Below are 24,967 nucleotides of genomic sequence, written 5' to 3'. Positions count from 1 at the left end.
AGTGGAGTTGTGGATGCTGTTAAAGTTATCATGTCCAGCCCTCAAATTGTCAATGCAGTAAATTCTTAGTTTTGTTGTTGTTGTCTCAGAGTGTAATAGGCTGTGATATTAACAGGTCTCAGAAGAAGAGGTGTTTATAACCACCTCAGCCTCTGACACTTTTTTTTCCATTAACTGTTTGACAAGTGAATTTTTGCTGATGTTTTTCTATCGGCCTTTTCCTTTTAGAGGATTGTGTTTTCCATCTGAGTATTATCTTTTAGTTCAGCAGTATTTGTACGGATTACATAGGGCAACAGTCAGTATATGAATGAGGTTTATAATGGCTTTATCTACATGGGTGATCCTTGTGGTTTTTAAGAAACATCTTTGCTGTACAGAATTACAGTACCACTGTTCGCCAAGAGAGCCCTTGAAACAATTGTGGTATTGCAGTTGTACAACATAAAACACTTTGATGGTGTCCCCGAATGATGGATGATAACATTCAATGAAGTGTCATGGGCGGGGGAAAAAAGTTCATGGGTATAAATTCTTAATGCAGCTTGTTTGGGGTAATTTTCTTCAATTATTGTGAATTTGCAGGGACAGAAGGAAAAAATGGGCTATTTTGAGTAGTAAATGCTAGTAGTATGTTTTGTATAGTGACTGAGAACTAGGTGGTAAATTTGAGGAATTTTATGTTCTTTTCTTTCGTACTTTGTAATACAAAACATTCATGTGCAGTATTGTTACTGCACACAATGTTGGCTGTAGGGATTCTCTTCACACATCTTTGTAATGAGAACAGTGTCATCAATTAGTTCTTTTATTTGACCTTTTAACACATTTAACAAGAAGTTTTTACTCTATTGTTATCTTTAACTTAGAAGAGAGCACTCCTCCTTAACGTTAAATACATAAATAAAAACGTGAGCTCCTTTTTGTAGCTGGTTTATCATTTTTTAGTGTATTGTAAGGCCAAAAAGGCTAATGAAGTGCATAGAAGCAGAATAATTGTAGGAGGTAGGGGAGAATGGAGCTTGGTTTTAAATAAATTTCCCTTATTTTTCTAAGTGCTCTTAACTTGTGGAATTGTGTGGAATTTCAGTAAACTCCTAGGCTACTTTTGTGGATTCAGTAACTTCTGACAAAGTCATCTCGTTGCTTCATTTTGTTGTTCTCTTCTCCAAACTGAAATCATTTTGAGGCTCGAGTGTATTTGAAGCAGTCGTACTTCATATAGCTGTATGTGCTTTTCTCTACTTTTTATTTAGTTTGTAGATTTTACTGCTTCTAAAAGAAAGCTATGTTATGTGATGATCAGTGATGTGATTCAGTATAAACCATCAATCCCCAGCAAGATCTGATGATGAGCAAGATCTTGGATGTGTTGTGGTCAGGATTTAGGACAGGACAGGGCACAGCGCAGACACCTCTAGGGTTCTGAAAGGTTACAATGCAGTGGTAACGGATATATTTACACATAAGGTCTGTGTGATGAAGAGCCGTTCTATTTTGCACATTTTTGCAGCTTTAATTATGGTTTATCATAGGTTATGAACAAAGTAGCAGGACCATGCCAGAGAGGATAATGGTGGCTTCGGCTTCCACTGGTTTGTTTTTTTCTTTTCTGCCAAATTCAAACTGTGAAGTGACTTAAAGCTGCAAGCTCTCACTGAAATAAAGGTGGAAAACAAAATATTTCATCTGCCAACTAAAAAGATTTATTTCAGTTGCTTCTGTTGCAGTTGCAGCCACTGGTAAAATATGAAAGTGATAGGATACTGTCTGTGGAGTGGTAGGTGGAGACTAACACAGGCAAGACCAAATTGGTACTGACTGCAAAGAGGAAAGATGCTGAAGAACTGCTGGAGATACTCTGAGTGCCTTCTGTTTGGCTTGTGTGTGTTCCTTAGTTGTAAGTAAAAGGAGTATCGTGGTCATTCCTTGCATCACTGATGCAGAATGGCTTTCAGCTGCCTTGAGCAAATCTGGCTTGTAGTGAAATGGGCGCGTTGTCCAGGTGTTGCTCTCAGTGCCAGTTTTGAGGCTGTATGTCAGAAGATTTCAGCAGGCTTGTCGTCTGTAAACAGCTTGTGCACAGCAGCCCACATCCAGCTGCTCATCGCTAACCCTCTGGTGGGCGTTGCAGCTGCCACAGATCAGCCAGACGCGATCCTCTCTAAGCCATTTTAGTGAAAAAGAGCAAGATTGGCTCCATTTCAATAGCAGGCCTCTGCTAACCTAACTCTTGTGACTGGATGGAGTTGAGAGTTTGCTTTCGTTTGAAGCCTGGCTAGGTCTGAATTTGTCAAACTGTGGCAGGATGCAGCGCTGAAGAAATGGTAACAGGCATGGTAACATTTGCTGTTGACACCATTGTGCTCAGAAAATAACCTCTACGCAGTTCAACATGAGAAGCACATGGAGCATTAAACTACAGCAACTTTAAAAACTGTTCGTAGACCTATTATTAGAGTCAGACAGCTGTACTCCTCTGGGATGGTGAAGTCAAGGCATATGCAAGTGTTGGAGAAAGTAGTCTTGAATGAGGAAATGTGCTGGAAGAACTTTGCTTTTCAAAAAAAATAAAATAATTCTGCCATAAATACTGTTCCTGTTCCCTTTTGTCAAAAATGTATCTTACCAATTAATTGCATGAGAGCGGAAGAGGCAAGGGAAGAAAGAATACCAAGGAACAGATCTTCCTGAACAGCCTCTAGCACCTCTAAAGAGAAAAGCCCCAGCAAATTCCATCATCTTGCCTTGGAACTAGTGTGTTCTGGTGCATTTGCAGAGACGCTGTTTGTGTGCTGTGGTGCTGCTGATGGTAAAGCAAAGTGCACCAGCTTACTACATTTTTAAAAAGTGTTAGATAACTTTGAGTTTGGCACTTTCTGTGATAGCGTAGGATGCTTGTTCGTCAGGGGAAAGAAAAAAAAAACAACACAAGGCTTTGTGGATAATTAAAATCAGGAGGAATATTTGAGCTGTTCTGGGGAGATATGATCAGCTGGCTAGCTAGATTAAAGTTCGGGAACAAAAGAGAAATATATTGCAGGTAGAATTTTAATTGTTCAAAGCATAAATGCAGAATTCATTAAGGTCGTTTTGTGATTATGCAGTTAGCCCTTTCCTTGCCCGTAAGTTTACCTTGGCTAGGGCACTTGCAGTTAAATGGCACTGTGAAAATTACTGGAAAACATTAACATTAACTTGTTATTGTAAGCTGACATCATGCTGAGCCTGATGGGAAGTAGAATTTATAAATAGCTTGTCCATATGTGTAAGGCAAAAATCTGCTGAGTTTCAGCAGTACCATGATTCATGTGTTTGCTGTAGTTGAAGTTTCATCATAAGTTATCTATGTTCCTGTGGACTTGTTTTTATAATTTCAAAAGGTACATCACGTCATACCCATGTAAAACTTAAGGAAGATCAGTGGTCCAGAACTTACGAACAGTGAGAAAATACTGTCTTTACATTTTCTGTGTGCTTTTGGTCATGCATTCTACAAGTATTCTAATTGGCACGTATGTAATCTTCCCACTGTTCTTTCTGGAGAGCAAAATGCTTTTATAAGAAATACCCTTAAAGGATTACCTAGTTATTTTTTCCCTAGGTAAATTCTCATGTACGTACCTACTATCTGTGAATTTGAACTTAAAAGATCTGAGTTAAATCTGCCTCTGGGATGCATCCCTTCTAGATTTTAAATAAACCACCTGATCTCTTTCCTTGTCTGCAAGACTCTTTTCTATATTCATCCTTTCGGAATATGAATTTTTGGGGACAATTACCAAAATTGAGACTCAGTGTACCATTACAGAAGTGAAATCTTTATTTCTTCTCTATTCATCCAAAAGAAGTACAAGGGTAACGTCTTGAGGAGGCCAGTCCTCTCACCTCTCAGGTGATGTGCCCTGTTGGAGGTGCCTGTATCCACTACTGCCTTGTACTACACTGAGATTAAAAACAGAGGAGGGCGTTTGGGCTGAGGATTGTCCTTCCCCACTCTTACGCCACAGCTTAGTGGGATCTTCTTACAGGAATTACTTTCTGGATATTACTGTAATAAATAATTAAAAAAAAAAGTTTGCATTACATTTACCTTGTCAGTGTTTCATGCTGTTGTCCTACAGATACTGACTTTGTAAAGCCGAACTACTCATTATTGCTGTTTACAGTTTGAATTCCTTTTGACTTATGTACAAGTTAAGCACACGCATTGTCTGTTGTCTTGGTAGAAAGCTACTTTTTATTCCATGTTTCAGTTGCACGTTCCTTTTTGTAGGGATAATTTTGGCAGAGGAAAATTCTTACAGGTTCTACCTGCATTTAACTGTGTTACTCTGGTGTGGAGCTGTTATAGGTATTTTCAGAATATTTTTCCCGATGCTATGAATACAGTTTGCTAGAGGTGATGCATTATGTGTTTGTTTTTTTTTTTTTTATTTTCTTCAGCAGTCTTATAAGAAGTGATCATGAATACATAGCCCATTGGTTCAGGAAGAGACTCGTTGGCTATTCCCATGGCAGTAATTTAAAAGTGCCCAGGGCTGTCACGAATTATTGAATCTGAGATGATGTGGCATCACCTATGGCACATATTATTGGACTTCTTGGCTTTCTGGAGTGGGCACCTCAACTATGCAGCCTGCTGGGAATGATCCCTGGCCTGCTGTCACTCCCTCTGCATGGCTGGGAGGTGTTTTGGGAGAGGGCCAGTCTCCTCTGTAGTATCCGGAGAGTTGGCATTTGAGTTCAGGGCACTGATGCTGCTGTTTGATGTACCTGCACAGATGTCACCTCTAGTGGTGTAATGGCTACCAGCAACTAACCATGTGAGAATTGTCTTTACAGGAGGGACGCCTTTCCGTATTACTGACACTTGGAGAGGTACAGCAATTCCTGCAATGGCAGAATAATCTTACACTATGGTCAGCAGGCTTTTTACTACTGCTTTAGAGAGCAAGCAAAGAGTGCAATTGGTGATAGAGTTCCTCAAACGTAAATGGAGTCATTAGCAGTGACAGTACGATTATAAATATGCAGAAATGGAAACACAGGTTGATCCCTCATACATGGAGTCATGTACAACAACAGGTTATGACTGACTTGATGTATTAATGGAGAAAAGCTTTGGGAAGTTGTTAATATGGCTTAGAAAAGCACCACCTTTTCTCATGGCTATAGCTGCCCGTGGTTGGACATTTAATGTCACAGATTATTCATCAGGTTTTAAAAATATTGAATGTTTTTCTTTTGTTTGAAAGCAAAAGACTCTTTTCTTTAAGTTTAAAATCACTAGCTGGGAGAAGAAAATTGTTTTCTGAAGCTGTGAGTAAGTTATAATGTAAAGTCAGAAATAAAAGCATCAAATCTATATAGCTTAGTTCTAATTATTTTCTCAGCTTGTGTGCTAATGCAGACATTCCTGAGACATAAGATCAACTCTCCTGAAAGCAGCACAGCTACAGGGTCAAGTAGCAGTGTGCTTTCGAGCACTCTTTATAAACACGTTCTTACTGACCGTGTCTATTATGTGTCAGCTTTTTAGTGTCAGTATATCCTTAAATATTCTTCCTAATTGTAAGTATCCTTTGGTAAACAAGGGTGTGTACCTTGTTTTTTATTTGCATTTTGTCTCCTTCATGTGGACATTTGCGGGATAGCTTGTTATGAGGACATACTATGGAAAGGAGTTGTTAGGAGTTGTTTCAGACTGTTACACTCCTACCCCTCCAAAAAAAATCCCCAAAAAATTATGAAGGAGGGGGAAAGCTTTATATCCTTGAAAGTAGCTGAGTTAAGGCCATGATGGGTAGGTTTTGATGATGGCAAGCTATAGACTTGGAAGAGGGGAGTTTATTGTATCCTTCCTATTGTGGTTTTTTTTTTTTTTGGATCAAAAATCCAGGCTTGGCACAGTCTTTAACTGCTTCCAACATATAATCTTGTGTGTTAATTTCTTTAGACTTCTAGGTTTTTGTTACATGCTTCTGGGAATATAATAGGTATGTTTGCAGAGAATGGAAATGCCACACGGTACCTTCTTTCATCTCTGGTCAAGCTGACTGGTTAGGAGGATGCGTGTGTGACACTCTTACTCATCAATCAGGTTTGCCTTTTCTTAACGCTGTCTGCTAATTGGGGTTTTCTGTTTTCTCATCCATCAGCCAATCTGTAGGTCTTTTGCTTAGGCTTCTCTGCCCACTGCATGTACCTTTAGGTATAAGATGAATGATCTGGTATTGATCTGCCTGAGGGCAGGTAAGCTCTGCAGAGGGATCTGGATGGGCCGTGTCCGATTGTATGGCACTCAACAAGGCTGGGCGCCAGGTGCCATTCTTGGGGCACAACAACCCCATGCAGTGTACAGGCTGGGGGAAGAGTGTCTGGAAAGCTGCCTGGCAGAAAGGGACCTGTGGTGGTAGTCAACAGCCAGCTGAACATGAGCAGCAGTGGTGGCCAAGAAAGGCCAATGGCATCCTGGCTTATGTCAGAAATAGTGGGGCCTAGGGACATGACCGTCCCCCTGTATGTGGCACCTTGAGCACTGTGTTCAGTTTTGGGCCCCTCACTACAAGGAGGATTGAGTTGATCGAGCACGTGCTGAGAAGAGCAACAGAAATGGTGAAGGGAGTAGAAAACAAAACATACGAGGAGTGGCGGAGGGAGCTGGGGTTGTTTGCTCTGGAGAAAAGTAGGCTGAGGGGACACCTCACCTTTCTCACGGGAAAGTGAAGTGGGTATCAGTCTCTCTTCTCAAGTGAGAAGTGATAGGATGTGAGGAAATGGCCTCAAGTTGCACCAGGGAAGGTTTAGGTTAGGTATCAGGAAGAAATTCTTCTCAGAAGGGGTGGTTGGCATTGGAAGGGGCTGCCCGGGGGAGTCGCCATCCCTGGAGGTGCTGAGGAGACACGGGGATGTGGCGCGTAGGGGCAGGGTTTAGCGGTGGGCTCGGCAGTGTTAGGTGATGGTTGGACTTGATGATCTTAAGGGTCTCTTCCAACCTAAATGATTCTGTAGTACCTTACATCCAAACAGTAATAAATAAGTCAAAAGCACTAATAATTGTAAAGAGAGACCTGACACCTGTTACCAGGTTTCTGTGCGAACAGGCAAACTGGGTGCTTCTCAGAGGAAATTCAGCTAGGATGTTCAAGTTAAAAATGCTAGTGAATATGACATAAGCTGGCTACAATCTTGTTATTGTTCTGTTTTGTCCTAATACAGCGTTTAAGTTAAACATATGGATTTTAAGCTAGGACTCAGTTTCATCCTCCTTTGACTAAAATAAGTTTTTGTTTGGGTTTTTCTTCCAAATAAAACTGGTATTGTAAGAACTTTGGTTGTGAAATTTCATATTTTTGGCTTGTTTTAGACAGAAGATTTGAGTTATAGCACGCTAGTTATTTCATTAGTTATGGCACATTCATAATTTTCAGTTTATTAAACAGGTGTGTTATTCTTGCTCAGTTATATGGAGTTAACTAGTATTGTATTTTTATTCATTACTTCACACCCTTTCATACCTTATTTTACAACTTCTTAATTCAATCTAAACATGCTTTCCTGCGTTTTAATTAAAACAAGGTGATTCTTTTTTAAATCTGCTTGATGAATTTTGATGGACATATGTGGAGGAAGGATTTACAAGCCCTACTTTCTCATGAATAATAAACCCAAACCGTAATTAGATGATGAAACATGCTGACAAAACAAAGCTGAAATTGTGGAAAAATCGAATTGTGAACCAGCTGTTGTTTTAATGTGGCAAAAAAGATTGATCATTTTCAGAAAAATATTTGCAAAGGGAAATACTGTAATTTTACATTGAGTTTATTAATTCGTACAAAGACAAATTTGAGGAAGCAAGTCATATTCATATATAGTAATCATATATGACAATCATGCAAGTTACATTTTGCAGAAATAATCTGATTTGTCAGTTATGAAATTAACAGAATGAAATTAAAGACTTCAAAGAACAGAGGTGGTAGGAACAAAGGGATAATGCTTATAATTGGTATATATAAATGATGCAGGACTGGGAGCAAGGTAGTTAAGTGGTAGCTTTTGAAACGCTACGTTTGTAGTGTTTGTGTGGGTATTGCAAGAGAACTGATAAATGTTTGAAACTCTTCTTGAATAAATTGTCATTTAAATGTGGAAATAAGTTCAGAATATTTACAGCTGGTGTGGCAGAGGTCTAATCATCTGCTATCGGAGCACGAGGCATAGGGGGTGCCACCAGCGCTGTCTGGCACAGCACGTTCATGTGGGTGGGCTCCCCAAAGACCTGGCCACCTCACGTGCAGGATTCAGCCGTACGTTTAGTCTGACCCATCGGTGATCTGTGCACGCATCAAATGAGACTTGCTTTTCATGCATAGATCCAGAGCATGTGTGATTGCTTGCTGTACATGCCATATTTTTCTGCCACTTCTCAGACTGATTTTTTGGCAGCATCAGCGTGTATTCTGATGTCTCAAGGATGGTTGTTACCACATAGCTACTGTTCAGATTTGAGTCCATTCCTCAGGAATGCAGAAAAATTGGTTCAATTAGCGTCACCACTGTTACCTAGGCATTCCTAAAAATCATTGATATGGCCCTACTTTTACGCTATTATCCTGCATCTTGTGTAGCTGCTTTTGTTCCTGAGAGTAGGATACACTGCAAGGACTGTGTTCGTGCCATACTTGCTGGTGATAAAATATTACATTTATTTTGTATAATTTATTTTTTTTGCAGAGTAGGAATACACCAGAAGATAATCAAATAGCTATAGACTTTCAAATCTATATTTATAGAAGTATCTTGCTGGAAAACTGGGGAGGTAGTTGAGGTTTATAGTCCCATTGTAATTATCACACTGTTTTTTGCACTTCTTATCTTTAAAAATTAATAAATAAAAGGATTTTTAGGGGTTGTTTTTCACTGGAGACATGATTATTGTAACTTTGAACTTTTTATCATCCTAACAAAAATGCCTTCACCTGTCACAGCAGCTTGCCAGATTTTATCTACGTGGTCTTATTAAAAATGAAAAAATGGGACTTGTTTTCAGAATACCGAGATAACTTGGCAGTTGTATTTATCATACAATAAGAATAAAATTTTATCCACCTTTAAATAACAAAAAAGGGGGGGATACAAGAGCTTGTTTGAGGTTTTCTCACTAGCCTGTTAATACTCAGGCTTTTGATGGAACAATTCCAAAATACCACATTTGGCTTAGTTGAATAATCTCTTTACTGCTGCCATTTTGCAAACACCTTTTTTTTTTTTCCCTCTTTCCATGTTGCTTCAACCTCCATAGCTCAGTGAGTGGAATATTCTTGCGAGCTTCATGTTTGCACGGTGTTTTATTTCAGCTGGTGAAACATCTGTATTTTTTTTCATGTATTTAAAAAAAAAAAAAAAGGGGGAGGTAAATGATCTATGCAGAGAATGTATAAGGTGATGTCAGTTTGTTTTTTTTCAAGAAGCCCTGAGATGAACACTGAGAGCATTGTTTCAGTCGTGCAGTTAGGAATGTGAGTATTTGTACTGTGTACTTAATTTCATACTAACGTAGCTGAGGGCATGCATGCAGAAGTTTTTATTGCTTCAGGTCAGCTTAAGGGGAGAAACATTTAACTTCGCTACTTCACTGAGAAGTGTGCAATTATATAATCTTCAAAGTGTTTTTGGAAAATATGATTATATAAAAAGGGTACGTTGTGCAGCTACATGTTGGAGGCTGTGTTTTCTTTTGAGTATGAACATGTGTGCTTGCACACAAAGTATCGCTAATCACTATTTCACATCTGAAATTAAAAGTTTACTGTACACTTCAAAAAACTTAGTTTCTCCTTTAAAAAAAAATATCTCTTAGGTAGAAAGTTTGTCACAGTAGAGTAACTTTATGGCTATTAAAAACTTGTGTTCTTTTTGCAGTGTCTCTTGTAGATAGGCAAGAGAACTCTTGGCATCAAAAAAATATAAAGGCATTAATTTTTTTGTTTGCTTTGTACAAGCTTTTATCTACCATTGCGTTGCTTCATTATTACGATAGCGTATTTCACAGCTTGAATACTGCAATTTGAGCTGATGTGACAGCTTCTAGAGGTATGATCAACATCATATCATATCAAAGTTGGTATGGAGGAGAAAAATGTTTATTCCTGCTTCTCATGATTTATGTATTCGACTTAACTGATGTCTAATCGTTTAAGTATTTTGTTTTAAAGTAGTCAGCATTTTTTTTCCTTGATGGTCCAACATGAATATTTGGAAAATAGCAGATGTTACATCTGAGGTCTGCTTGGGCACAAAGAAAACTCAGCTTTCTGATGTCAAGACAGGGTGACACAAGATTCTGTGCTGCTTTTGGAAGCATGCTGGGGGATGGATGTGGACAAGATGAAGGGATGTGTGTGCCAATTGACCAGCAGGGAAGCGAAGCTGCACACTTCCATTTCTCCCTCTTCCCTTCCCCAACCTCCTCCACTCCTTCCCTTTTCCTTGATGCTTCTAAAGCTGAAAAACGGGAATGAAGCATTGCCAATCTCAGATCTGTTTGTCCCATTGACAAACTAACCCCATTCCGGTTGTGGATGTCCCATTTAGGTTGTGGGTGCCCCATCCCTGGAGGTGCTCAAGACCAGGTTGGATGGGGCTGTGGACAACCTGATCTAGTGGGTGGCTTCCCTGCCCGTGGCAGGGGGTTTGGAACTTGGTGGTCTTTTAAGGTTCCTTCTCAGTCGAGTCATTTCATGATTCTGTGAAGCAGACACGGTACTGGCAGCTGCTTAAGAGTGAAAGGAAATGGCTGGAGAGCAGAACACCACTTGCCTTCATTGATGTGCTGGTCCTTGGGGTTTGCCAGCTGGGATGTAGCATTGCACCTGAGCTCATCTGGTAATTCATGTAAGTCTGTGCTAAGTCCTCCCATGCTGGAGCTGCGAAGGAGCACAGTTACTAAAGTGGTTTTACCTGAGGCAGGTTAATACTTGCTGTGTCAGTGCTGGTAGAACACCACGGACCAGCAAATGTCAGGATGGCCGGTGGCTGGGCACCGTTCCTCATTCTGAATCTAAAGTACCTGAGCTTCCCGTGACCTGCACGGTTTTAAAAACTCTTGCCCAAGTTAATAGGCAGTCAGTAGAGCCTTTCCAGTGCATTAGCCTGAACAGCTCAGTAGGGGAAAAGGATTGTGAGCGACTTGGCCATCTTCAGTGCACAGTTCCAGAGAACTACAGGCAATACCTTGGGTGTTGTCTTCGGTCCTTTTAACAAGACTCCCAGTGTATTGAGGATGCTTTCTTGGTGTTTACTTCATGTCAGATATAAAGATAACTGTCATCCCGCAAGACTTCATAAACCTTTTTCTACATACGATGCAAACCTTTTGTAAAACTACCTTAAAAATAATGTATTGTCTTAGTGTAATAAAAGAAACACCATGACCTAATTGCATTTACGTGTAAGTGAGGAATTTAGCAGCCCATTTTAAATTGAGTATTTTGGGCCCAAAGAGAGCTATGTGCTGGAAAGCTTGTCTATTTTATTATCTATATCAAACAGTCTCACAAAACTTACTACCTTCCCATGCAGACATTGGCTGTCTTGTAGTCTCAGATCATCAAAACTACAGCATTACTAAAAGCCAAACAATAACATTTCACACATGTTGGAAGTAGAGCACTGCTGCAGTTACCTTTAACAGATTGCTTGTTTGGATACCTCCAGTTTTAGTTTGCATTAAATACTGTGGAAGCCTCTGAATAAAACATACCAGCATTGATTTCAATTTCAAATTTAGTTGAGATATTCTAAAATGACAAAAAAAAATATAATTCTTTTGTGAGGAAAGCTTACTAGGTCTCTAAAGTCTGGTGAATAAATGATAGAGGGCTTGCATTGAAACAATGAGAAAATCAGTATTTTGCATATATCAGATGTCAGACCTGGGTAAGCCACAATAGTTACGCATTGTCTTTGATGAATGCCAACATTTTTTTTGAGTGAATCAAACTCTTACGTGAGTTGTACCTTCTAATTCTGCTGCTTAAGTATGGCTCATGACATCTTCTGACTTTTACCATTAGAATAATAACATACTGAATGGGTACGGTCTGTCTGGAAAGTGAATTGCAGAGCAGTTTTGGTTGCATTTTCAGTACTGAGTTTCCTACATGGACTAATTTAAATCCACAAATTTGATCTGTTTAATATACACAGTTTCCCCTCTTTCAAGACCTTTTGCTTGAGCTATCAACTACTTCGATTTCCGGTGTATTGAGGAGGGAGGCACTTTGGGAGCTGTTTTCAAAGCTGAAGAGGTTAAATTAATTTGAGCTTCTAGGAAAAATATGATAGCCCTTTCATAATTGTGAAACAGATTTTATATTATTGCTTAGAGGTAAACCCCTTCTCGTTCCTGGAAGTGAACAAAAGCACAGAAGAATAAAATCAGAACGGTTAAGGCACCAATGGTCTTCAATTAGGATATAAAAGGCAGTAAGAAGAGCCTCTACATACACAGCATTTCCCTCTTTCCTCCCTGGTCTTCTGTAGTGTCAATTACTGAACAGAGATCAAGGGCAAGCCACCAAACGCACAGAAAAACTAGCAGTCATGGCAACTTTGTACATTGTTTTTCATGAAAATGGTTAATGTCGAGTAGATAATAGTGGACTGTTTTAGGAAGCAGACAGTGGCACAGGCAAGAGCAGGCTCATGAGTAGGATTCAAGGTGGAGATCTCCTGTGAAACTCTCAAATATTTGCAGGTTTATCCTTTTGCAAAGTGCTTTGTAGAAAAAGAGCAAAATCTAAAATGATATTGGGAAAATCAGAAAAGTAATCTTTCGGCAAAATGGTGTTCAGTACAGAGGAGTTCAGAAGATGGAAAAACAAAATGAACAGAAAACCAAACCGCTGTCGTTCCAGGATGTCTCTTGCATGCAGAACACCTGTTAACACAGGGACAAGAGTTTGTTTCATTGTTCCTGTCATGAGGGGCCCCAGTTGGATCTCTCTGTCCAGTAAGTGCCTCACTAGGAAAAAATCTGGACCAACTGAACGGCGTCCAGAGAACAGTTGTTTACCATGAGGGCAAAAGTCAAGGGTGGGAGTGGAAAAGAACACCTTACTTCAAGAGATTGGATATTGCATGCAAAACACTTGAAGAGTTTCCATACAAATGTTTTGGAGTCTGCTTTTTTGGCTGGTTTCAAGATATTAGGACAGTCAAGCATTTGTTTCATCTAAGAATGCTTAGACCCTACCTCGATGTTTGTGTGAATTAGATAGTCTCTTGACATCTCTGCTGTTCCTGTGCTTGTTTGAAATTACTGCAGCTGTTCTTCCACTTGAATAATTTCACAAAAAATAGCCCAGATGAAATTGTGTCAAGTTAATGCTATGCGGCAGTACTTGTGTTTCCAAAACAAGCAAACAAACAACAAAAAATAACCCTGGGAGCAAGTGACAGCTGGAATGTGGGAGACCAAGATCTAAGATGTAAAAATCTGGATATAAAGGCTTTCTTCTTCCCAGAGCGAAGCACAGGCCCCAGCTTGATCAGTTAGCCATAAAATCACTGCTTTGTAAGTATGAAGTGCTCTTACTCTCACGAGTGTTTTCATATGAAATGCTCGTATGTCGATTTTTAGAAGTAATCTGTAACATCTCTAAAGTCTCATAAATTCTGCACGTCACTGGTTGCAATAAGTAATCAATGGAGGACATAATTTTTCAGCTTATGTAGAAACTCTGTCATGTCTATCTATGTGTTTAACCTGGGCAGGTAGACAGAACTTCAGATTTGGAGGCTGAAGTAAAGGAAGAGGGAGAGTTAGCACCCTGCTCCTCTAATTCCAGCTTCCAAGCTACCTGTGCACAAAACTCCTTAACTTGAACAAGGTCATTCCCGTGAGGCTGCAGTCCCGCCCCATCTATCTCCATGTTTTTCAATGGGGATGGGTGTTGACTGTTCACTCACATGCAAACGGGAAAGGTAAAAGCAGCGTAGGATGATGTGGACGTTGTGGCTTGTGTCTGAGGAGAGTGTCCCACGCTGTCCTTCCCGTGCAGGGGGTGAGTCCTGCCGGGGCTGGCCTCAAGAGCTCATCTCCGCTCTGCAGCTGGTATCAGCTTTCAGCTGCTATCCGACATTTCCTCTTCATGCTTGTGACCTAGATGACTATACATCCAGATGAATGTACGCTTTTTTTTTTTTAAACTCCATTTTACCTGTATTTTAAAGAGCTTGGAGAACTTGTTTTTAAACGGCACAGGAAGGTCTCAAAGAACAGGAATTACTTTGTTGACCAGGCTACAGGTTATGCTTTCTATTTTGGTATCGTGAATATTTTCCTTCATGAGGGCTAGGATTTGCCTAGCAGGCTTTTACGAGAAGCTCTGGAGGAGGTAGCACAGTGACTTCCACAGCCCCGTGCAGGGAGTTCAGCCAGCTTTGTCCTTGGGAAGAAAATGGTGTGAGCCTCCTCCTCCCCTGTGAACCCATCTGCCTGCTGTGCTTGCCCGGAGCCCTGAATGAAGGATCTCAAGGACAGGAATGAAGACACTTTGCTGTCAATGCTTTGGAGCAGTTATATATGCTAATTATTCTGCCTCCAAAAAGCTCTTTGCTCAGGGTGTAGACTATGAGGTGCTGCACGCTTTTAAGAGCCTATGTAAAGTCTCTGGGCTTCAGGTCCCTGAATGCCTAAATTTTAAGTTTGGATTGGGTATGGCAGCCATAGATATTTGATACGCACTGAGTAAAGATTCAGCTATATTTATTTTGCTGTGGGAATCTGTCTTCTGGTTTTGTAATGCAGAAGTTCTCGTGCCATGAATAGGGTAGTCAGGACTCACGGCACCACTTACTTCAGCAAATGAAACAGACTTCTTGCACAGTTTCCTTGACTAATTCTAGCAGACTCCTATGACTAACACATACTCATGCATTTATGCTGTAATTCAGCAGAAGCTCCTCTCAGCAGCATTGTTGGCTTATGTGGCATTTGCCTTTGCTGCAGCTCTCCACCCTTGCCTGTCTCTTTGGTTGCACTTGTGCAGTGCAAACAGCCCCGTTCCCTCCGGCAGGCTGCTGACGTGCTCCATGGCTGCTTCTGCTGGCACCAGCAAGCAGATGGCACCAAGAAAAGGTGGAAAGCTGAGGGATGCTCAGGTTGGCGGGGGCCAGTAGCAGTGGTGTTCAGCAGGCTGTGCTCTGTTCGCTCCATGGATGTTAGTTAGCATCTTCCTGCACTTTCTGTGTAGTGTTGCTTACTTGCCGTGAAAAGGGAATTTTAAAGAATCGGCAATTTAGGGATTCCATCTGTTCTTATGCCAGATGAATGCATGTTTTTGCCTGAATAACAGTTGTTCATTTTGCAGGTGGTTTTCATCTGAGCTATTTGGAGGAAAAGCAGTGGCTAGAAACCGATTTGAATTTTTTTTTTTTTTATTTAGGTTTTTCACTTGCTGCAGTCGTACTTGGAATCAAAACAGTTTGTTGATTCAGACTTTCAGCAGGGACTGGGTGACATCATTACCTGTATAGGAACCAAACTGTGGTTGGCTAAAAGGTAAGATAAAACACAAGATATATGCATATATATTTGTATATATAGGTTGCTAATATAGTAAGGGTTGGGCTGATTTATTTTATTTTGGAAAGGTGGGTGTATTTATTTCTCTAAGAATTGTGTAAAATTTAGATGCTGTTTTTTTAATCCAGACTTTTTTCCACAAATATTGAGGATGAAAAAACATGTATTCTTTGCAAGCGTGTTTTCTTGTCTTTCAGTCTTCTTTTAGTTCATTTTCAGCTAAATATTATAGTCCAGTCATTTAAAACAGAAACAAACAAAAACGTCGTGAATGAGAATGTCTACAGTTGCAACCCTTTTGAGGAAAGGATGAATGTTGCTTCTGGGCTAAGAAAAATGCACTATACATATTTTATGCTATGTTCTCTGACTTGGCCTTTACGAAAAGAGAGGTAGGAAAATGTTACAGCGTTTGCAGAAACTGTCAAAAGTACTTAGCTGGCCACAAACAATCCAAGACAGCTCTGCAAACATTATCCTTAGGTTTCTGTAAAAGAAGGCCATCCTCAGATCTTCAGATGGACTACACACTGCAGTCAAGAAACATGCTTTTTTTCTTTTTCTTTTTTTTTTTTTTCCCTTGGAAATGTACTCGATCTTAGCAATTGCTTTTGAACATTCCTCACCAAAAACTTTAAAGGAAGCAATTGTTATGGAAGGGGAGCACAAGTTCTTGCATAGATAAGTGGGTAAAGTATTCCCCAGTTCAGTTTGCACAGTGGAGGGAGGTCACCAGTAAAGTCCAGTGAGAATCTCTGATAGAAGCTCATGTTGCTTTGTGATCATCAAAAGCAAAATCTAAGTGATTTGGGGAAGGGAGGTGACTACCATTTCACTGCCAATGTTAACTGAATTGAGGGAATCAAGATATAGTTGATCTTCAAGAGATAGAAATGTCTTCTGAGTGAGTGGGAGTGAGAATGACGAAATAGCAGGTAAAACTTGGTGTAAGTAATTGTGAAATGATGCACATGAATAAAGCAGTCTGAAATTTACTTGGGCAAATGTGGTCAACTCTGAGCGGATTTTTACCACTTCAGAAAAAGATCTTGACCTTGTACTATGGAAAAAAAAGTTGCCTTGATTCTCAGCAGAGCCCAGGAAGAGAGGGCAGTCAACTGTTACAAAAGGAATGGAGAACAGAGAACACACATTCTGACTTAGTTTATCTAGTAGCCTGTGTTTATTTGAATACTGTGTAACTCCGAGAGAAGGTACAGTAGAAATGAGGAGCAGTAAAATGACTGGTGATGACTACAGAATGGTTTCTAGATGGAGAATGACTAAATATGCTGAGATACATTTTTTTTAGCCTGGAAAAGGGACAACTGAGGGATGACATGGAAAACATTTTTCATGCTATGAGTCACATGGAAAGGGAAACAGATGGTTAGCACTCCTTCCAGTGCACGGTGGCAGATTTGAAATAAAATAATGAAGATTTTCATGTAATTTTAGTTCACCTGTGGAACTCCATGCTTCAAGATACTGTTGTTTTTTGAAGTTCTATGTTTTCAAAGTCGATTTTCATAACTCACCTTTCTAAGGTACTTGTCATATTAGTACTAACTTTTTTGTAGTATCCTGAGAAAGGAAATACTTTCAGTCTCTCTGAGGTTGTGGTATGTGGAATCAGTATTTGCCTAAATAGATACACTTTCTCTATCTATTTTCTGCGAAAAAAAACATAGTTGCATGTTGTAATATTAAACTTCTGTCTGTTTTTGTGTTGCCAGTTTGTTTTATCGTCCTGTTCATATTCATACATTCTTAATTACACAGTTAATGCTACACACACACACACACACACACACACACATATATGAGTCTTTCTGCCAGAATTCCCAAATTATATGTTACAAGCATATATATGTTACAAGCATATATAGATTTGCAACACTACATTCAGGTGTTGTTTGTGGTGTTTTTTTATAGACAGAAGCACTTTTTGCAGATTTCTAATGTACTTGATCATTCTAAGTCCATACTGTTGTATGTCCTTAGACACACTGAGCCAAGGATGTGCTTTCTGGTTTCTTCTTCTCCCCCTTTCTCCCTTTCTTTCTCTTAAAAAGGCAAGCAAATATCCATGAAATATTTGGTAGCCAAATTTGCTTCCAAATGTGTTTTCACCTTAAGACTACAATAAATAATAAAGCTGAAAAAAAAATTTGCTTGCATTTTAAGTTTGTGCGCAAGATAAACATGTTCACTGTGGTGTGATTTAAAAAAAATAAAAAAAAGAGAGATATTGAATACAGGGTATTTCCTGGTAGTTTTGGTTAGGGAACCAGGCGGCTTCCGTCAGATTAGTCATGGCTACTATGACTACTGCAAGATGCAAATAATAACTTAAAAACAAAAATTCGAGAATTATATTTCAAGGATGATTGTCCCAAGAGGCATGTCCAGGGAAATTTCAGAAAATAAATGCCATAGATCTGTCTGAGAATTCAGGTAGAATGTAATTATAGCTGCACTGGAGGGAAATTGATTTACAACAAGTGAGAGATGAGGCTGATGTTTTCACCTTTCTGTTGTTTTGCTTGATAGTTGTCATGGCAGCATTCTAGCTATGTCAAAGTCATTTTGAAGGAGGGCAATAGAAGTGACATCGTAACATTCAGAATGACATTTGGTAATGTTACTCAATCAAACTCAGTAATGTTAATAACTTTATTTACAAGAGGAACATTAAGAATAGCAATAACGATAATAATCGCTTATTTTTCTTGGACTGTCAAGTGAGTATCCTAGTACACTGTTTGACTTGTGTCTCAGCCTTGGGTGCTTCTCTGTGCTGATGTATTTAAGTGCGATGGATCCCACAGATCGGAAATAGGAAGAGGCCAACATCCACCTTCTGTAAGATCTCAAGGAATTCAGCAGGATTTGGATTTGCTATGAATTTAAAATACAGATGAAAAGAAGTGAAAGTTTTCTCTTCTGACTCTTCTAGCAATTTTCCATACAGGATTTTGGGCTAGCTTGCGGGGAGAAGAACTGGAGGTGAGGGGCTCCGTTAGTACCTGCCCTCTCCCTCCGTGTCCATTTCAGTGTGCAGCTTTACCGCTGGTACTTGGCTCTGTGGAGCTGAACAGAACAGCTCTGTGATGAAGTGTGGTGGGCTTGTTTTGTTGTTTTGTTTTGAAGGAGCTTTGGGAGGTCGCTTTGCATACAACTGTGCGTATTGCAGTGTCAGTGTGTTTTTTATAAAGGTAGTCCTCGCTGACTTGTTAGAGTTGTTTGGTTGAGTTAACAAACATATAAATAAAGATGATCTGATTGATCTGCTTTGATTTCCAAAATGCACCGGACAAGATCCTTTACCAAAGGCTGTTAAAGAGATTAAGCAGTTGAGAGATAAAGGCGCAGATCTTTGAATAGTCAGATTATTGGTTATAAGAGGAAACGAAAGGTAGGAGTAAAATGTTGAATTTGCATGGTGGGACCAATAGGGGTTTGTTAGGATCTGTCATGCATAAGTCATTAGTGACCTGTAAGAAGCAGTGCATAGTGAAGTGCCAAAATATCTTCTATTTGGTGATTATTTAATGTAGCAAAAGTAAAAGCCAGCTGTAGGGAGCTGTAATCTTAGGAGATTGAGTATCACGATGATAACAAGACGGATGAAAGTTGCGTGGAAAAAGTGATGATATCTGTCTAACGTTGCATGTGGTATGATGGTGGTCTGAGATGACTTTGGAGTGATAAATATGTTTTCTTCCATAAAAATACTAGTTCAGTGCTCAGAGGCAGACTGAAACAGGAAACTGAAAATTGATGGTAAAGAAAAGGAGGAGAACAAAGCAAAGCATGTTATACACCAGTGTGCAGCTGCAGCGGGAATGTGCCACTTCTGGTCTTTTCATCTCAAAACAGTGCTGGCTGGAGAACTGGGGGGGAGCATGGCAAGAATAATCCAGGTTTGGAAGCTACTCCGTATAAGAAGTGTCTGAATACACCAGGAGTATGACACTTGGAAAGCAATGATCTTTCATCTGCCTGCTGAACTGGGGGTCGGTGGGTTTTGGTTTATTGGGTTGTTTTACCTTTGCAGGACAAGAACCTAGTTCACATTGTGATCAGTGGTGTAAAATAGCTTGAGAAACTATTGCATTATTCCCTGTTAACATACTAGTCTCTTCCCTTCCCTTTGCCCCCATCAGATTTTGCTTTAGAGAATTAAAAAAAGGCCCAGTTTCCCCAAACAGAATTTTGAAGAAATAGTAATTTTTCTTCCACTGGTATTTTCTGTCTGTTAAGGCAGACTTACAATGTTAATGGGACATGGCTGTTTTTTTCCTTTTGTAGCGTATATTAGAATATCAGAAGAACAAACTATCTTTTTTCCACTTTCATTGTTTTGTGCATATCTTTCAAATACGAACTACTTTGAGTATTGAAAAGCAGTATTTCTATTTTTGGTGTGTGGGTGAGTGAGCCCTGTCTTCCATCCGCTTCTTGAGGTGAAGCTTGAAACTTCATTTACAGGTTTAACTTCATTTGGCATTTTTTATTTTGCTTTAGAAATGGGTTTGTTTGTTGGTCTAAAGAGTTCAAAGTGGTTCGGTAATGTTATTGCTCCCCCCACCTCGGGTATTGGTTGTATTTTTCTGCAGAGATGAGAGATGCGGGGTGTTTGAGAAGAACAAATGTTCCGAAGTGCATGAAATACGTCTTGTTTGAGGACTGAGGTGATGGAATGAAGTGGCGGAAAGTAGACTGAAAGCTTCAAAAAATAATCAGCCCTTGAAAGGTTTCAAAGCTCTTTCATGTGACTTAAAAATAAAAACTTGATTTAAAAAAAAAAAAAAAAAAAAAGCTCAACTGCATACCAAGGAGCTCCAAGGCGAACTCGAGGTGCCTTCTGTTTCATAAATACAGAGAGCTGAAAGAGCAGCCTTTGGAACTGGTGATTTGCTGCACAGAAGTCCCGGAAATACCTGTCTTGTTTCACTTGTAGCCTTTGGCATGGCAAAATATTGGTACTGGAAAAATTGTGAAATGGCATTGCACAGCTTTGCTGTAGGATGCTGTCTTCCACAGTGCTTTCAGTCTGGTTCCCCCCCACCTCCCCACATTCTTAATGGAGACCACAGGAGGGGGAAAAAGACTTTGAGGCTCTGCCAGACGTCAAATAATGTATGCTGCTAACCTCTAGTCATGTGCCGTTTCCTAGCTGAGAGCTTGTCTGCACTGGGAAAGTTTACTTTTAGGGCTGCTTTCCTGAAACTAACTAGCGTGGAGTAGACCTGTCTAAACCCACCAGGCTTTGCGTTTTGCAAAGAGTCACTAGTTGGTCTGGCACGGCTTGCCTGCCGTGTGTGCACCCACCCAGCTTTGTAACCTGAGTGCCCCCTGCTCTGTTGAGCTGCTCTGAGCCCTCTGCGTCCTGGATGAGGCTGTCAAAAATACCGGGCTCTGATGGAGGAGCACAAGGTTCAAACTCACTTAACGGGCACATGCAAAAGAGATTAAAGCTGGAGCTCAGACCCGGGTTCGCTGCCAGCTGAGGTACTGGCTGCTCAGCTTTCTCCACGCTGACTCCAGGATGGTCCAGCTAGACGTGCTTTGAATGAGGGAAATCCCACGTGCATTTTATAACGTTACAGAGTACATTAACTTACCAAGCTGATGGCTGTGGCGTTCCACCAAGCCTCTGCTGTCCCCTTTCCCACCCGCTTTTGGCAGGGTTGTGTGAACAACAGCAGGCAGGGAATTGGTCTTAGGAGGGATTTCCTGCAAAGGGTGTTTGTGCTTGTGGCTTCACTATGGTTTCAGGACTTAGTGGCTCAAGAAGTGCAACCCAAATATGTCTTTATTCTTCTTGTTGCCTCTTTGGCCAGACAGCAGGTCATTTCTAACGAGCAGACAGAGCAGTGGACAAGACAAGTGTTTCGTGCACTAATGGTAGCAGCACGAAGAGTTTCCGGGGGGGGTATGCAGGCACATCTAGGTGTAGATGCAAAGTGACCGTGGACTGCGAGCAGGTTTGCAATAGCCCATTTGGAAGGAGGATGTTATTTGGGAGCTGGGAAGGGCTATATAAACTTTTCAAAACAGCAAGAAGGCAACAAGCAAGAACTCCTTGGCAGAGTTGACCAATTCTTCAGATAGACTCCTTGCCTCTTCCTCTGTCCTTTTTTGAAGGACAAACCTTCTTGTCCTTCAAAAGCCATGTCTGTCTTTGTCACCTTCCTGTTTTCTAACTTTTCCACTCCTCCGTATCTGTCTTTAAAATCTGTACTTTCAGAAGTTATCTTTGATCTGTGGTCTATATGCATTATACAGCTGCGTTCAAATTTGAAAATAGTTCTAATGAGTGAGCCTGCCTCTATGGAAATCTTTTTACAAGGTTTTAAATCAAGAGGTTGCTTTCTGTCAGCTGGGCTGGAGCAGTAATTCTTGTGTGCACGCTTACACAACCGAAACATCGAGGGAGAATGATTTTTGTCCTGTTCCAGATGGAAGCTAAGCATACCAGTATGAGCAGTTGCTGCACATCAGGTGTGCAGTGGTAATTTATTAATCTGCACTTACTGAGCCATGAGCCTAATTTAGTGTGGTTTGTCTTTTATATTACTTCTTTTGAGAGCACAGTCATAACAGTTACGTCGTTCTTTATAAATGTATTCTTGGAGGCTTCCATTTAGACCTTACGTGCTTTTAGCAGACTAAGGCAAGTTTCTGCGCTGCTCCAAATCCACTCTTTCACCGGTATCCTTAACACAGCTACAAATTGCTTATTTATTCAGTTGATGATTGCTTGGTTTGGAACATTTGCTTTGGATATCAGTATAGACGTGTTTTAACTTCAGACCCGAGTTGAAGATGTACTTTGCATAAGATAAAATGTTCTTTGACTCCTGTTCCCAAGTATGCTCCTAGCTTAAATATGCAAACTCAGGGAGTATTAAGAACTGACGAACGTTACTGAAGATGTGCTCTTTCCACCAATGTCCAGAGTAGGCACAAAACGTTACAGTTATAGGTTTAGGGCATAAATCCTCACTCGTGTCTGAAAATGATTTCCAATAAATAAACCAGAGTTTTAGTAGCTTGCCTCTTCATAGGCCAAAATCATCCATGATATTAATTAGGTAAAATTCATTAAATTTGCACATGGGGTTTGTTTGACCTCTCAGATTTTTAGGAGGCTGCTAAAGGATCACAGGTGGTTCTCATTAAGAGAACAAAAAAGAAAACAGGATTATTTTATCCATCTGGTATGCTTTAAAAACAACAACAACAAAAACCCCACACCCTTCCAGCATCATTCACCAAGGACAACCAGAGCACAGTTTTTTAATTTATTTTTTCAATAGCTGAAGCTCAGGAGGTTCTTGGTGATATCACAATGAAAAGCAAAAATACAACCAAAAAAACCCACCACCAAGAACGACGAACAAAAACCTTGTGTAAATTCTCTACTCTTACCAGGGAAACTGACATTACAGCAACATACTCATCTGGCTTTGGAGGTGGGAGGACAACTAAATCACCAGACCAGCAACTTTCCCTTGGGAGAAAATGTCTGCTATAATGCAGGACGAGCTGATCTTACAGCAAGTCACTCTTATAGTGACTTAGAAGGTCTTATAGCAAGCCAGGGGGGCTTTTCGCATGGTAATTACTTCAAGAAGATATCAACAGCACAAATAGGCAATCAGATGCCCTGTTACTCGATGTTTGTATTTCTGTGCGGGTGTTCCTGCACTTCCAGGAACTCAGCAAGGATTACTTGGTAGTGTAGGCTTCGTTTTTTTGCTGTACTTTTTTTAAATGCTTTCCATTAACATTTAGGTCTTTTGGCCGTGATGTTCACTGATGTGCTGGTTTTGTATTACATGGTTAAAAATGTTATGGCCAAAGTTTAATAATTAAATCTATTATTAATGTCTCCTCAAGAAGATCAGAGGAAGGCCATGCATCTTTTGTTATTGTTGTTTCAGTGCTACGTGGCATGGGCTCCAAGAGAAAATAGATTAAAATATGAAGGTTGCCTTCTAAGGTAATATACCCCCTCAAAAAACAGTCTTCAGACTAGTGCAGAGTTGAAAAGCTAATAACCAAAACATTAGGAGATTTATCTTTTAATCAGCTACTTGTTATATGTGTAGGCGTGATTTCCATAAGCTTTGTCGTGTCCATGAGTGACAAATGCTTATTTTCCACATCTCTCTCAGTGGTCAGTACAAGGCCAGCTTGGCCTGCTTCATCAGCAACACTGTAAGGATAAAACTCCCTATGGGCTACCGCCTAAGGAGTAGGTTGAGTTGACTTCATCAAGATTCAAACATCACAGGAGATGCACTTCATGGTGCATTTAGAAGATTTTTAGCTGATGATTCTGATCTAGGTCTTCCCAAATTGGTGAGGGAGATGGCTGGGATTTTTTTGTTTTCATGTCAGTCTTAAATGGTCAAGTACCCCTTCCTAATTTAAGTCCTACAAAAATATTCCCAACAACATAGCTGAACATCATGCACTGTACTGGAGAGTGCATAAGTGTCTACTAGTGAAAAGATGTAGCAGAGTAAATCACTTCAAATGAAATCGTATTTTTGTGGAGCAAATTGCAGGCTACACAAAAGAAGAATAAGGCCATGGAAAGAAGGAAAATACTTGGCAGAGATTTGCCATTCTTCAGGAAGCAGTGAGCTGGAAATTAATAGGAAGAGAAGATATACTGTAAACCTCAAATTTACTTACCAGTTTGCCAGGCTGAAAAGATGAGTTTATGGAAGACAAAGGTTGTGAAACACAAAATAGGAAGATGCATCACAAAATAGGAAGCTGCATAGATGCTGTCCATACATACCAGCTGACATGAGGACATGTTGGACCTCAGTGAGAATTCTTCCCTCAGGTACCATGGCTAAAGATGGAATTCCAGTCTCGATTGTATGCAAAATGTTGACTTATCAGAGAAGTTTCTGAAGTTCAGAAATACAAGAGTTTGTGCAAAGGCTTTTAAAGTATCCTGTGTATTTATTAGAATACGGTGCTTCTGAAACCAATTTGATTTGTCTGTTTGAAGAAAAAACTCTACCTAATACTGGTGGCAAGAAAGTAGAATTTGGGGCTTAAATTCAACTGCAGCAACCTGATTTTTTTTTTGCCAGCTGAAATATTAAACTTAGTAGATGGTAGAGTATTTTTTTAGACAATAATACATTACTTAAACAGAAGAACAGCATAGTGTTTAGCTATTGCAGGTTTTCTTTTTTTTCTTTAAACACGAGGCTTTTCCTAAAACACTATTGAAAAGCTTAATGCCATGAAGGAGTGTTCTCCAGGAATTTTAGTTTTTTTCAGCCTTTCCAAATGCTCTAGAAACATACAGCATTCCAGCAACAGTGACTT

The 24,967-nt window shown here is 40.0% G+C and overlaps 1 protein-coding gene across 9 annotated transcripts in view; it reads left to right on the top strand.

The window, feature by feature from the left end:
• The window catches only part of THADA (THADA armadillo repeat containing), a 170,965-nt gene that overhangs the window by 90,822 nt on the left and 55,176 nt on the right, over nucleotides 1-24,967 (top strand). For 6 of the 9 annotated variants that reach the window (XM_066993773.1, XM_048057630.2, XM_066993774.1 and 3 more), the window contains one exon: nucleotides 15,459-15,574. The exons of 2 other annotated variants lie outside the window; for them this stretch is intronic. In XM_066993773.1, the coding sequence (XP_066849874.1) occupies nucleotides 15,459-15,574 (116 nt within the window). Of the gene's footprint in view, nucleotides 1-15,458; nucleotides 15,575-24,967 lie in introns of those variants that run through there. One more of the 9 variants, XR_010830148.1, reaches the window with a different exon arrangement.

This window comes from Anser cygnoides, chromosome 3 (assembly GCF_040182565.1).
Source record: "Anser cygnoides isolate HZ-2024a breed goose chromosome 3, Taihu_goose_T2T_genome, whole genome shotgun sequence".
In the NCBI taxonomy this organism is placed as follows: domain Eukaryota; kingdom Metazoa; phylum Chordata; class Aves; order Anseriformes; family Anatidae; genus Anser; species Anser cygnoides.
The sequence above is the reverse complement of the archived record's forward strand: the minus strand, read 5'-3'. Positions and strand labels throughout refer to the sequence as shown.